General features: G+C 43.3%; 1 protein-coding gene across 8 annotated transcripts in view; it reads left to right on the top strand.

Annotated features, from left to right (window-relative positions):
• Positions 1-13,556, top strand: part of Tbc1d23 (TBC1 domain family, member 23) — a 62,667-nt gene that overhangs the window by 23,497 nt on the left and 25,614 nt on the right. For 5 of the 8 annotated variants that reach the window (NM_026254.2, NM_001358433.1, XM_030249251.1 and 2 more), the window contains exons 6-8: positions 9,049-9,173; positions 9,262-9,308; positions 9,648-9,751. In NM_026254.2, the coding sequence (NP_080530.2) occupies positions 9,049-9,173; positions 9,262-9,308; positions 9,648-9,751 (276 nt within the window). Of the gene's footprint in view, positions 1-6,560; positions 6,975-9,048; positions 9,174-9,261; positions 9,309-9,647; positions 9,752-13,556 lie in introns of those variants that run through there. The other 3 variants (XM_030249252.1, XM_030249253.1, NM_001358434.1) reach the window with 2 other exon arrangements.

Raw genomic sequence — 13,556 nt, 5'->3', positions numbered from 1 at the left:
GAATATTATGTATTTTTATACTTATGTATGATATATCAGAACTAATAGCTATATTTTTGTAAATATAAAATATTTATAAATATATGTGTGTATATATGAGCTTTTCTTAAAAGTTTCTGTGTTCAGACTGTTGATAGTGTCTGTAAGAACTGGCAGATAATCATGAAGAAAGCTACAATTACCACATGGTTAATATGGAGGACTGAGAAGTCCGCCTGAGCATTGTCCCTCTGCACTTAGTCTTTTCAGTGGATGCCGCAGTCTGGCTCTCACTGTTTGCTGGAATCTCTGAGGCTGCAAACCCTGTCTGCTCTTACATGATTTTGAGATCCATCGTTCATATGTATTATACTGATTAGGAGCTAACACTAAAGAATTTTAATGATTTGTCTTTAGTTCATTTAAAAATAATGTTACATCTACTATGTGCTATGACATAATTAGCTTACCTTACAATGAAAAATGAAATGAGTAGCAAGAAGAGTGCAGTTATTTCATAGTTTTGTGTTTTTTGTTGTTGCTGAAGTCAGATGCACCTGGGCTCATCTAACTGCTCCCAGATTTATTCCGATTGTAGTGTTGTCTTAGAGTCTTCCGAGACTCCTGCTCACTAGTTGTAGTGGCTATTCCTGGTTGTCAACTTGACAATATTTGGAATGAACTACAATCCGGAATTGGAAGGCTCACCAGTGACCCTTATCTGGAGGCTTGGAGATCCTTATCTGGATCTTGGTTTGAAGATCTTGAGCCATATTGGCTATGGATTCCAGAAGATTGAATCTCCGAGTTTAAGGAACACACCTTTAATCTGGGCTACGCCTTTCATCTGGGATTAAAGGTGTGGTGGAACACACCTTTAATCTGGGCTACACCTTCTGCTGGAGACAATATAAGGACATTGGAAGAAGGGAGTCTAGCTCTTGCTCCTGCTCCTTCGCCTGCTTGCTGCATGAGACTGAGTAACTGCTAGATCCTTGGACTTCCATTCACAGCTGTGACTGAACGATTGTTGGGAATTGAGCTGCCGACTGTAAGTCATCAATAAATTCCTTTATTATCTAGAGACTATCCATAAGTTCTGTGACTCTAGAGAACCCTGACTAATACAGAAGTTGGTACCAGGAGTGGTTCTAGAGTAACAGAAGTACAAGGATGAATCTTTTAAAATTCTGGAATTGGCTTGTTGATCCACCAGCACTTTCAACTATTGAAACCTCTCCAGATTCTCTCCCTCCTGGGAGCTCAGAGAATTTTGAAGACCCATGGTTGAAACTATATTCCGAACTTAAAGAAGCTAATGCCCTTGATTTTCTTAATGAATTAGGTGATTCAGTGCACAAAGCTTTCTACAAGATGGGGAAAAAATCGAAAAATGATTTTACTGGCTGGCTGCTCTTAGTATCTGTGGAAAAAATGATGAATGAAAGGAAGGAGTTGTGTGATAAAATCGAAAGGCTCCAGACACAAGTAAACGATCTAAAAGTTGCTAAGTGTGTCCTTGAGGAGAATCTTCTCTCTTGTAGCAATAGAGCTCAAGTTGCAGAAAATCAAACAGAAACTCTCATTGTAAGGTTGGCTGAACTACAGCGAAAATTCAAGTCTCAGCCTCAGAGTGTGTCGACAGTTAAAGTAAGGGCTCTAATTGGCAAAGAATGGGATCCTACAACATGGGATGGGGATGTGTGGGAAGACCATGTTGAAGCTGAGAATTTTGAATCCTCAGATTCTCAAGGGTTTGCCCCACCTGAGGAAGTAGTACCCTCAGCCCCACCTCTTGAAATAATGCCTTCCCCACATGAGGAAATTAATTTTGCAGAGTCTGCTCACGGCCCACCAATAGTTTCTTCTAGACCTGTAACCAGACTCAAAGCAAAACAGGCTCCTAGAGGGGAGGTAGAAAGTGTAGTCCATGAGGAAATTCGCTACACTACTAAGGAGCTTAATGAGTTTGCTAATTCATTCAAGCAGAAACCTGGTGAATATGTGTGGGAATGGATTTTAAGGGTGTGGGATAAGGGTGGAAGGAACATAAAACTAGAGCAGGCTGAGTTTATTGACATGGGTCCTCTGAGTAGAGATTCTAGGTTTAATACGGAAGCTCGCATAGTTAAAAAAGGTGTCAAAAGTTTGTTTGAATGGTTGGCTGAGGTGTTTATCAAAAGATGGCCTACTGGAAATGACTTGGAGATGCCTGATATTCCATGGCTTAGTGTTGATGAAGGGATTTTAAGACTTAGGGAAATTGCAATGCTAGAGTGGATATATTGTGTAAAGCATAATTGTCCACAATGGGAAGGTCCAGAAGATATGCCTTTCACCAGCTCTATAAGACGCAAATTGGTGAGAGGGGCACCAGCACATTTGAAGGGTTTTGTTCTTTCCCTTTTCCTTGTGCCAGATCTTAGCATTGGAGATGCTTCTGCTCAATTAGATGAATTAAATTCACTGGGTTTAGTTGGATTCCGAGGTAACAAGGGCCAGGTGGCAGCATTGAATCGCCCGAGACAAGGTGATTCTAGTTATTATAATGGACAGCGTAGACAAAAGAATGTTTATAATAACATACCCAGTAATGGTCAGCACAGGAGAGGTGAAATTTATAATGGCATGACTCGGTTGGACCTTTGGTACTGGCTAACCAATCATGGTGTTTCCAGGAATGAAATACATAGGAAGCCTACTGCATATTTGTTTGATCTGTATAAGCAGAAAAATTCTCAAACAAATGAAAGAAAGGCTACATTAGATCGTGGTAAACAGCCAAATGAAAGAAAGGCTACATTAGATCGTGGTAAACAGCAATCTCGGCCAGTGAATCAATTTCCAGACTTGAGACAGTTTGCAGATCCAGAACCCCTTGAATGAAGGGGTGGCCAGGTTCCGCTGAGGAAGGATCTTGATAAGACACTCAAAGGTTTTGCTGTTACCCTTTCTCCAGTTCTTCCCCAGAGGGACCTACGGCCTTTTACAAGGGTAACTGTACACTGGGGAAAAGGAAATAATCAGACTTTTCGGGGTCTGCTGGATACTGGTTCTGAGTTGACACTGATCCCAGGGGATCCCAAGAAACATTGTGGCCCTCCAGTTAAAGTAGGGGCTTATGGAGGGCAGGTGATTAATGGAGTTTTGACTGATGTCCGACTCACAGTAGGTCCAGTAGGTCCCCGGACACATCCTGTGGTGATTTCCCCAGTTCCAGAATGTATAATTGGGATAGATATACTCAGAAATTGGCAGAATTCTCATATTGGTTCCCTGAACTGTAGAGTGAGGGCTATTATGGTTGGAAAGGCCAAATGGAAGCCTTTAGAGTTGCCTTTGCCAAAGAAAATAGTGAATCAAAAACAGTATCGTATTCCTGGAGGCATTGCAGAAATTACTGCCACTATCAAGGACTTGAAAGACGCAGGGGTGGTGGTTCCCACCACATCTCCGTTTAACTCTCCTATCTGGCCAGTGCAGAAAACAGATGGATCATGGAGAATGACAGTTGATTATCGAAAACTAAATCAGGTAGTAACTCCAATTGCAGCTGCTGTACCAGATGTAGTTTCGTTACTTGAGCAAATTAACACATCTCCTGGCACCTGGTATGCGGCTATTGATCTGGCAAATGCCTTCTTCTCAGTACCTGTCCATAAGGACCACCAGAAGCAATTTGCTTTCAGTTGGCAAGGCCAACAGTATACCTTCACAGTTTTGCCTCAAGGATATATTAACTCTCCTGCCCTGTGTCATAATTTAGTAAGAAGGGATCTTGATCGTTTGGATCTTCCACAAAATATCACATTGGTGCACTATATTGATGACATTATGCTGATTGGACCAAGTGAGCAGGAAGTAGCAACCACTTTGGACTCATTGGTAACACATATGCGTATCAGAGGATGGGAAATAAATCCAACCAAAATTCAAGGACCATCTACCTCAGTGAAATTCTTAGGAGTCCAGTGGTGTGGGGCATGCAGAGATATTCCTTCTAAGGTGAAGGATAAGTTATTGCACCTAGCCCCTCCTACAACCAAGAAAGAAGCACAACGTTTAGTGGGTCTATTTGGATTCTGGAGACAACACATCCCTCACTTGGGTGTGTTACTTAGGCCTATTTACCAAGTGACTCGGAAAGCTGCTAGCTTTGTGTGGGGCCTGGAACAGGAGAAGGCCCTTCAACAGGTCCAGGCTGCTGTGCAGGCTGCTCTACCACTTGGACCATATGACCCAGCAGACCCGATGGTACTTGAGGTATCTGTGGCTGATAGAGATGCTGTTTGGAGCCTCTGGCAGGCCCCTGTAGGTGAATCACAGAAAAGACCTTTGGGATTTTGGAGCAAAGCTCTACCATCATCTGCAGACAACTATTCTCCCTTTGAAAAACAGCTCTTGGCCTGCTATTGGGCCTTAGTGGAAACTGAACGTTTGACAATAGGACACCAAGTTACTATGCGACCTGAACTACCCATCATGAGCTGGGTACTATCAGACCCTGCAAGTCATAAAGTGGGACGCGCACAGCAGCAGTCTATTATCAAATGGAAGTGGTATATACGTGATCGGGCCAGAGCAGGTCCTGAAGGCACAAGCAAGTTACATGAAGAAGTTGCTCAAATGCCTATGGTTTCTACTCCTGTTACAATGCCATCTGCTGCCAAGCATGCACCTATAGCCTCATGGGGTGTTCCCTATGATCAACTGACCGAAGAGGAGAAGACTAGAGCCTGGTTTACTGATGGCTCTGCACGTTATGCAGGCACCACCCAGAAGTGGACAGCTGCAGCATTACAACCCCTTTCTGGGACAACCTTGAAAGACACAGGTGAAGGGAAATCTTCACAGTGGGCAGAACTTCGGGCAGTACACATGGTATTACAGTTTGTTTGTAAGAAGAAGTGGCCAGATGTACGATTATTCACTGACTCATGGGCTGTAGCCAATGGATTGGCTGGATGGTCAGGGACTTGGAAAGATCACAATTGGAAAATTGGTGAGAAAGACATCTGGGGAAGAAGTATGTGGATAGATCTCTCCAAATGGGCAAAGGATGTGAAGATATTTGTGTCCCATGTAAATGCTCACCAAAAGGTGACTTCAGCCGAGGAGGAGTTCAATAATCAAGTGGATAAGATGACCCGTTCTGTGGACAGTCAGCCTCTCTCCCCAGCCATCCCTGTCATTGCTCAATGGGCACATGAACAAAGTGGTCATGGTGGTCGAGATGGAGGTTATGCTTGGGCTCAGCAACACGGGCTTCCACTCACCAAAGCTGACCTGGCTACTGCTGCTGCTGATTGCCAGATCTGCCAACAGCAGAAACCAACACTGAGCCCCAGATATGGCACCATTCCTCGAGGTGACCAGCCAGCAACCTGGTGGCAGGTTGACTACATTGGACCACTTCCTTCGTGGAAAGGACAGCGTTTTGTTCTTACTGGAGTAGATACTTATTCTGGTTATGGATTTGCCTTTCCTGCACGTAATGCCTCTGCTAAAACCACCATTCACGGATTGACAGAATGCCTCATCTATCGTCATGGTATTCCACACAGTATTGCTTCTGACCAAGGAACTCATTTCACAGCCAGAGAAGTTCGACAGTGGGCCCACGATCATGGAATACACTGGTCTTACCACATTCCCCATCATCCTGAAGCAGCTGGGCTGATAGAAAGATGGAATGGCCTTTTGAAGACGCAGTTACAGCGCCAATTAGGTGGTAACAGCTTGGAAGGCTGGGGCAGAGTTCTTCAGAAGGCAGTATATGCTTTGAATCAGCGCTCGATATATGGTACAGTTTCACCCATAGCCAGGATTCATGGGTCCAGGAATCAAGGGGTGGAAAAAGGAATAGTTCCACTTACTATCACTCCTAGTGACCCTCTAGGAAAATTTTTGCTTCCTGTCCCCATAACTCTAGGTTCTGCTGGCCTAGAAGTTTTGGCTCCAGAGAGGGGAGTCCTCCTACCAGGAGCTACAACAAACATTCCATTGAACTGGAAGCTCAGACTTCCCCCTGGTCATTTTGGGCTTCTAATGCCCTTAAACCAACAGGCTAAAAAAGGAATAACAGTGTTAGGAGGGGTGATAGATCCAGATTACCATGGAGAAATTGGATTACCTCTTCACAATGGTGGTAAGCAAGATTATGTCTGGAGTGTAGGAGATCCCTTAGGGCGTCTCTTAGTACTACCATGTCCTGTGATTAAAGTCAATGGGAAACTACAACAGCCTAATCCAAGCAGGATGACAAAGGACGCAGACCCATCAGGAATGAAGGTATGGGTCAATCCTCCAGGAAAAGAGCCAAGACCTGCTGAGGTGCTGGCTGAAGGTGAAGGAAATACAGAATGGGTAGTAGAGGAAGGTAGTTATAAATACCAATTAAGGCCACGTAACCAGTTGCAGAAACGAGGATTATAAAGTAATATGAATGCCCATTGTAAATTTACTAATGCGTTTGCGATTGTACGAGGGATAGTTATATCATGTTAGGCGTATTTACAACCTTGTTATTGTTTCATGTGAACATGAGATATTATTTGTGTCAAGTTGACAAGGGGTGGATTGTAGTGGCTATTCCTGGTTGTCAACTTGACAATATTTGGAATGAACTACAATCCGGAATTGGAAGGCTCACCAGTGACCCTTATCTGGAGGCTTGGAGATCCTTATCTGGATCTTGGTTTGAAGATCTTGAGCCATATTGGCTATGGATTCCAGAAGATTGAATCTCCGAGTTTAAGGAACACACCTTTAATCTGGGCTACGCCTTTCATCTGGGATTAAAGGTGTGGTGGAACACACCTTTAATCTGGGCTACACCTTCTGCTGGAGACAATATAAGGACATTGGAAGAAGGGAGTCTAGCTCTTGCTCCTGCTCCTTCGCCTGCTTGCTGCATGAGACTGAGTAACTGCTAGATCCTTGGACTTCCATTCACAGCTGTGACTGAACGATTGTTGGGAATTGAGCTGCCGACTGTAAGTCATCAATAAATTCCTTTATTATCTAGAGACTATCCATAAGTTCTGTGACTCTAGAGAACCCTGACTAATACACTAGTGAAGGGATGAATGTGAGAATAGGCAAGTACAAGTTCTAGAAGTTATTTTGAAAATGGTGACGTGTTACAAATTTCCCAGTACGGAATCGGGGGGTTCCTCAGGTCCCACTCAGGAAGCTCTCCTGTGCTGACGAGGGCCCCGGCCACAGAATTGGTCAAGCGCGGGCAGGCCATTAAGGAGTTAAACATATTCTCTGGTCATGTTTTCCCTACCATTTCTTCAGGGAGCTTCCCATTTCTGCCTCTCGGTGACTGTGTGAGCCAAGACACAGCTTCTTTATCTGTAAACTGGGACTAATAATACAGTAATGACTCAGAGGACAGTGGGATGCACTGAGAAATCATAAATGGTAATTCCAGCATCCTAACTTACTGGTTTCACTTGCAGACACACTAAATCTCACTGGCCTCTTCTTTAGTTCTTTTGGCTGGTCTTGTTATTTTGAGTTAGAAATGACACAATTCATATAAAAGTGTAGCATTCCTGTTTATATGTTGCCATTAAATCTAATTGTTTTTATTAAAATAAGGAATTATTTCTTAAGCATTTTAGTGATTAATGTTGGTCTCTACCTAGGAAATGACATCTCCATTGCCAGAACTCTATAGATTAGTACTCTGTTGTTTTAGAAGTCTAATGTGCTAAAACAACCAATTTCTCTGTAGCTGGTCTGCCGGATAGTTTGGTCTTGCTGCTAGTGTTATGCTGATCAAGTTTAAGGTTTTGGTTTTGTTGTTGTTGTTTTATGTTTTTATCATGAGACAAGGACATTATAGTTACCTTCAGAACCCATGACTGAGGGAGGTAATGGTGGCTTTAGTTGAGCTGAGGTTAAGGCTGGCTGCACACTGTCACACCGTCTAGTCTCCACTTGTCAGAGTCATTTGTCAAACAGGGTTTGCAGCATGCTGTGCTTTAAAGCCTCTGGTTAGATGTCAGGCCTGGGCCATGGACTCTTGGTCCGTTCTTAGTCCCAAGAACAGCTCTGCCCTGTGAACAGAGGACAGCATGTCATCCTGGGCTGGTCCTTGTCTAGGAGAGACGCCCACTTGTGAGGCCTGTTGTAGGAACTAAGGATAATTCATGCACAATACCTAACAGCCAGTTAGTGCCTGATACAAAATCTGTACTGCACATTTATGTTCTCTTTAGCCATGAGAAGTTTTAAGTATAATTCTTTAGATATAGTTATTTCTGATTCTAAGGAAAACTGAGTAGCCAGTGAAATTAGATCTTTGTATGCTTTAAAATACAATTAGGTGCCGGGTGTGGTGGCCCACACCTTTAATCCCAGCACTCGGGAGGCAGAGGCAGGCGGATTTCTGAGTTCGAGGCCAGCCTGGTCTACAAAGTGAGTTCCAGGACAGCCAGGGCTATACAGAGAAACCCTGTCTCAAAAAACAAAACAAATACAATTAGGTAGTAAAGAAACTTATAAATTAGTAACTTCTATTTTTGAAACACAAAACCCAGAAAGCCCCTAAAATCCAAAAAAGAAAAATGAATTTTTTTTGGTCTGGGAGCAGCTAGTTGACATTGGTACTGAGTTGCGGTTTGACTAGCACCCTTAAACTGTTCTCCCAAGCCTCACAATTACCTTTTAAGCCGAATGCTTGATGTATTAATAATAGGGTGCTAAGGAAACTTATAAAATTCTAAATACCACTTGTAATTGGATGGTAGAGACGTTATCTTGATCACTTGAGGATATGCCAAGTTAGTCATCCCTTAGCACTGGGGACGAGGAGTGCTCTCTCGAGCTGTTTGTTTTTGTTTGTCACAGAAGTAAAAAGGGAAGCTTTAATGAAGTTAAGTGACATTGTTAAGTTAATGACGTCAAGTCACACAGCTAGTTAAGCCACCCCAGTGTTCTGCCTTTGGACGGCATATGCTCAAGTGCAGATGACTTCATGTGCTGTCACTGACGCGCTTGCTTCACTAACTTGAAGTGGCAGCTCCAGTGGCTTCTCTCTCTCTCTCCTGACTGTAGCTCGGGAGCCTTTTTGCACATTACTGTTCCACTGAGGTCACCCAGGCAATATGGGACGGATATCTACAGCAAGCGGACCCGTTTTTTATTTATTTCTTAATGTTAATTATCCTTGTTAATACAAAGTAAGTACCACGTTGGTTAGATTGTTTTTTCAACTTTTGATATGGAGCTTGAATATTTAACTCAATTTTACTTGATTCCTTTTTACAGAGAAGTTATTTTAGCACAAGAGTCTGACAGCAAAGAAGAAGTTATCCGTAAGTAGTATCAAATAATATTTGAGGTCATTTGATCTCAGCTCATTCGGGTTGTTGCGAGACTGGTGTAGAAGAGTTCTGAGGTTCTATTCAGGTCTCATGTTCTTAAACGTTCTAGTCTAGACAAGGCCTTGAGTCAGTTCCCAGCCTGTGTGAGGGATGAGAACAGCCCCTCGAAGAAGAATCGCTGCCGAGGTGTTACTTACGGGTCACCACCGAGGTGTTACTTATGGGTCGCTTATGTTAGAGCTGTTTTAGCTTGAAACTTAAATAGTTCTTGTTGCTATACTTTCCACAAGTAATTTGTTAATTGCTGTCATGTCTATGATCACATTGCAGGCTTTTTGGAAAGTACCCCGGCCAGCCTGAATCTGGAAGACATAGAAGACCTGTTCTCTTTGGCTCAGTATTACTGTAGTAAGACGCCAGCTTCTTTTAGGAAGGTAAAAGACAAGAAATGACTGATGGGTCTGTGTTGGATATTTTGTGTCCTTTTCTTATTTACATTCTCTGTATTCACTTTGGATAAAATATTTCAGTTATGGTTCTCTTCCGCTCTTTCAAAACTGTGATAGTTTGCCTTTGTGATCTTTTACTGTAAATTCTCTCATTCGTAGAGAAATAGACTAAAAACTGTGCCAACTGGTGACATGGCTGCTGCTCCACAGTATGGTTAAGGGGAAACCTTCTACTTTAGATATGAGACAGAGAACAGCTAGAGACACGGGAGAGTCCAGAGCAGAGAGAGAAGATGGTAGATGAACATAGTCAACAGACCGGACCTGACCACCAGAGAAATGCAGACCAAGGGGGCACAGAGAAAGGAGTGGGGGAGAAGAGAGCAAGCGGGAGGATGGACACACACACACACACACACACACACACACACACACACACAGGGAGATGGAGAGACCGAGAGAACATGGGAAGATGGAGACAGAGGAGGACAAAGGAGAATGAGCGTTCTCATAGTGGAGACAGCAGGGTTGTAAGGAAAGCGAGTAACCTGCAGAGAGGGGAGCTCCTGGGCTGGAGGGAAGGAGGTAGGGAGAGCTGGGCTGATAGCAGGAACTTTGAAAGGTGTAACAAGTACTTGTGATGCTGAGGGAGCCTGGAGGCCAGCCCACTGAGGTATGCTAATAGGCACTACAGGTTTGTCCCTTCTGCCCTTGCTAAGTGAGATGACTCCTTGGTCGAGGAGAGTGGTCCCACAAGTTCCTGGGGAATGCTGCCTTTTGTTGAACTGCCAGAATCTGGGGGAGTGGAGTTTCCCTTAGACCTGGCAAAAATAATAGCAGGAAGCATCTTGCCTTTGTTCTGAATCTTCGTCTCTAGTCACGTGGAGATTGTTTCCTCAGTTTGTGTGTTTGTAGCTTCAGAGCTTCTCTGACAGAGATCCAGTGGTGGGATAGGTTTCTGTAGTTAGGTTTCTGTTATGTGGAGTTTCGCCTGGGTGACATAGATCTGCTTGATATGTCTTATTAATGATGGCAAGGTCACTTTACCTCTTGGAGGCATATATATGTATATAACTACATATGTAAGTCCAGCCTGGTCAGTCTATACCATGCTACTTGTATGTATGTTTTCAGGGCTGACCACTTGGCATTAGCTAACTGATAGGTGTCTTCTTCTTGGGGAAGGGTTTTTCTCCCACACGAGACATTCCTTAGTGGCTGGAGTTTGGGGTTTTTTGTTTTTTGCTTTTTTTAGAGTTGAGGCCTCACGAGCGTTCCCCCTTCCACGTTAGGGTGTCTCTTCCTGACCTTGTTCAGGTCATGCTTAGGAAGTCATGTGGAGGTTCATGGGTGTAACTGTGGACACCCAGGAAACACACTCTGACAGTAAACTTTCTGTCCCTGTGGCTCTCACAGTCTTTCTGCCCCCTTTGATGATCTCTGAGCCTCGGGTGCCTGAGTTGTGTATACGTGTGTCCACTGGGACTGGGTTATGCAACTCTGTCCTGATGAGTTGTGGTTTTCTGTCATGGTCTCTGTCACAACGGGACATTTCCTCAGAGAGCATCTAGAGCTACACATGCCTGCAGATTTTGTGATTTAGTCTTCTTTACAGCTAAGTAGTAGTCTACAGTGTTTATGTGCCATATTGTTACGCTCTGTCAGTTGGAGGTCACTTAATCTGTTTCCATTTCTTTTTTCTGCTTTGTGAGTAGAGCAGCCATGCCATGCTGAGCGAGTGTCTGAAGAGAAAGGGGTCAGGTCCTCTGGGCGTAAGCCAAGGGGCGCTATAGCTGAGTCGTATCATAGATTTACTTTTATTTTGTAAATTCTCCACACTGATTTCCAGAGTGGCCGCAGTAGTTTGCAGTCCTACCAACAGTGAGTGAGGTTCGCTGTACTCATATCCTCTCCAGCATTTGCTGTCAGTTTTGATCTTTGCCATTATGACTGCGATAAGGTGGGATCTCAAAGTTATTCTGATCTGCAGTTCCTAATTGTTAGGGATGATTAAAATTATTTGAGATATTTCTTTTTTTATTTTTTTTCCATTTTTTATTAGGTATTTAACTCATTTACATTTCCAATGCTATACCAAAAGTCCCCCATATCCACCCACCCCCACTCCCCTGCCCACCCACTCCCCCTTTTTGGCCCTGGTATTCCCCTGTACTGGGGCATATAAAGTTTGCAAGTCCAATGGGCCTCTCTTTCCAGTGATGGCCGACTAGGCCATCTTTTGATATATATGCAGCTAGAGTCAAGAGCTCCGGGGTACTGGTTAGCTCATAATGTTGTTCCACCTATAGGGTTGCAGATCCCTTTAGCTCCTTGGCTACTTTCTCTAGCTCCTCCATTGGGAGCCCTATGATCCATCCATTAGCTGACTGTGAGCATCCACTTCTGTGTTTGCTGGGCCCCGGCATAGTCTCACAAGAGACAGCTACATCTGCGTCCTTTCAATAAAATCTTGCTAGTGTATGCAATGGTGTCAGCGTTTGGATGCTGATTATGGGGTGGATCCCTGGCTATGGCAGTCTCTACATGGTCCATCCTTTCATATTTGAGATATTTCTAACCACTTTTATGTATTCTTTTGAAAGCTCTGTTTAGAGTCCAAGCCTATTTTTGAATGGGTTATTTATTGTTTTTGAATCTTTGATTTTTTGAATTCTTTATGTATTCTGATCATTAATCCTGTCAGATGTATAGCTGGCAAGTTCCCTCTTATTCTGTGGGCTCCCCTCCCCCATAAACCTGGTTGTTTCTGTAGCTTTGGAGCACTTTTTGGTTTACTGTGCCCCACTTGTCAACTGTGTGGCCTTAACTCTTGAGCAAATGGAGTCCTGCTTAGAAACTCCTTTTCTACACCTGTCAGGGATGGAACCGCCTTAGTTTTCTCCTTGCAGTTTTGGTGTTTCAGCCTTCACGCTTAGGTCTTGATACATCTGATGCTAGTTTTTGTGCAAGGTAATAGATATGGGTATAATTAAATTCATCTGCATGTGGGCACCCAGTTTTCCCAGCATCGTTTGTTAAACATACTTTCTTTTCTCCAGCATAGACTTTTATTAGCATCTTTGTCAGTGTTTAGTGGCTGCAGCTGCATGCACTCAGGTTTGGGGTTATTCCACTGCTCTGCATGGCTTTGGTCTGTGTGTAGCGTGCCATTAGCATATTGTGTTTTTTACTATGGCTTTGTAATACATTTTGAGATCTAGGATGGTTGTCCCTTGAGCATTATTCTTTTTGCTCAGGATCGTTTTGGCGATCCAGGGTTTTCTGTGGTTCCTCGTGAATTTTATAATAGGTTTTTTTCTTTTTGATTTTTTGAAGAATGAAATGGGGATTTTGATTGGGATTGTGTTAAATCTGTAAATAGCTTTTGGCAGAATGGTCACTATCATAATATTTATACCCAAGCCTGAACATGGGAGCCTCTCCATCTTCTAGTGTCTTTTTATCTTTTTCTTCACAGGTTTAAAGTTTCCTGAGGTTTTCGTTTCCTTGGTTAGGTTTATTCCGAGATATTTTATTTTCTTGATGCTGTTGTCAGGGGAAGTGTGTCCGTGATCTCCTCCTTTGTTTGCGTGTTCATGGGGGTCTCTGTGAACAGACATCCCCACAGAGTAATGATCTGTGGAAGGCAAGATGGTAGCTTAGTTAAACACTACTCAGTAGCTGGTGTAGATTCATACTTTGGGAGTCTGACTTGAGTAGTTTATTTTACACATAGTTAAACACAACACAATATTCCTTGGTGATAGATAATTGAATGCTGTGTGCACAG

The sequence above is a fragment of the Mus musculus genome, chromosome 16 (genome assembly GCF_000001635.26).
Source record: "Mus musculus strain C57BL/6J chromosome 16, GRCm38.p6 C57BL/6J".
Lineage (NCBI taxonomy): Eukaryota > Metazoa > Chordata > Mammalia > Rodentia > Muridae > Mus > Mus musculus.
Note: the sequence above shows the minus strand (reverse complement) of the source record. Positions and strands in the feature narration are given on the sequence as shown.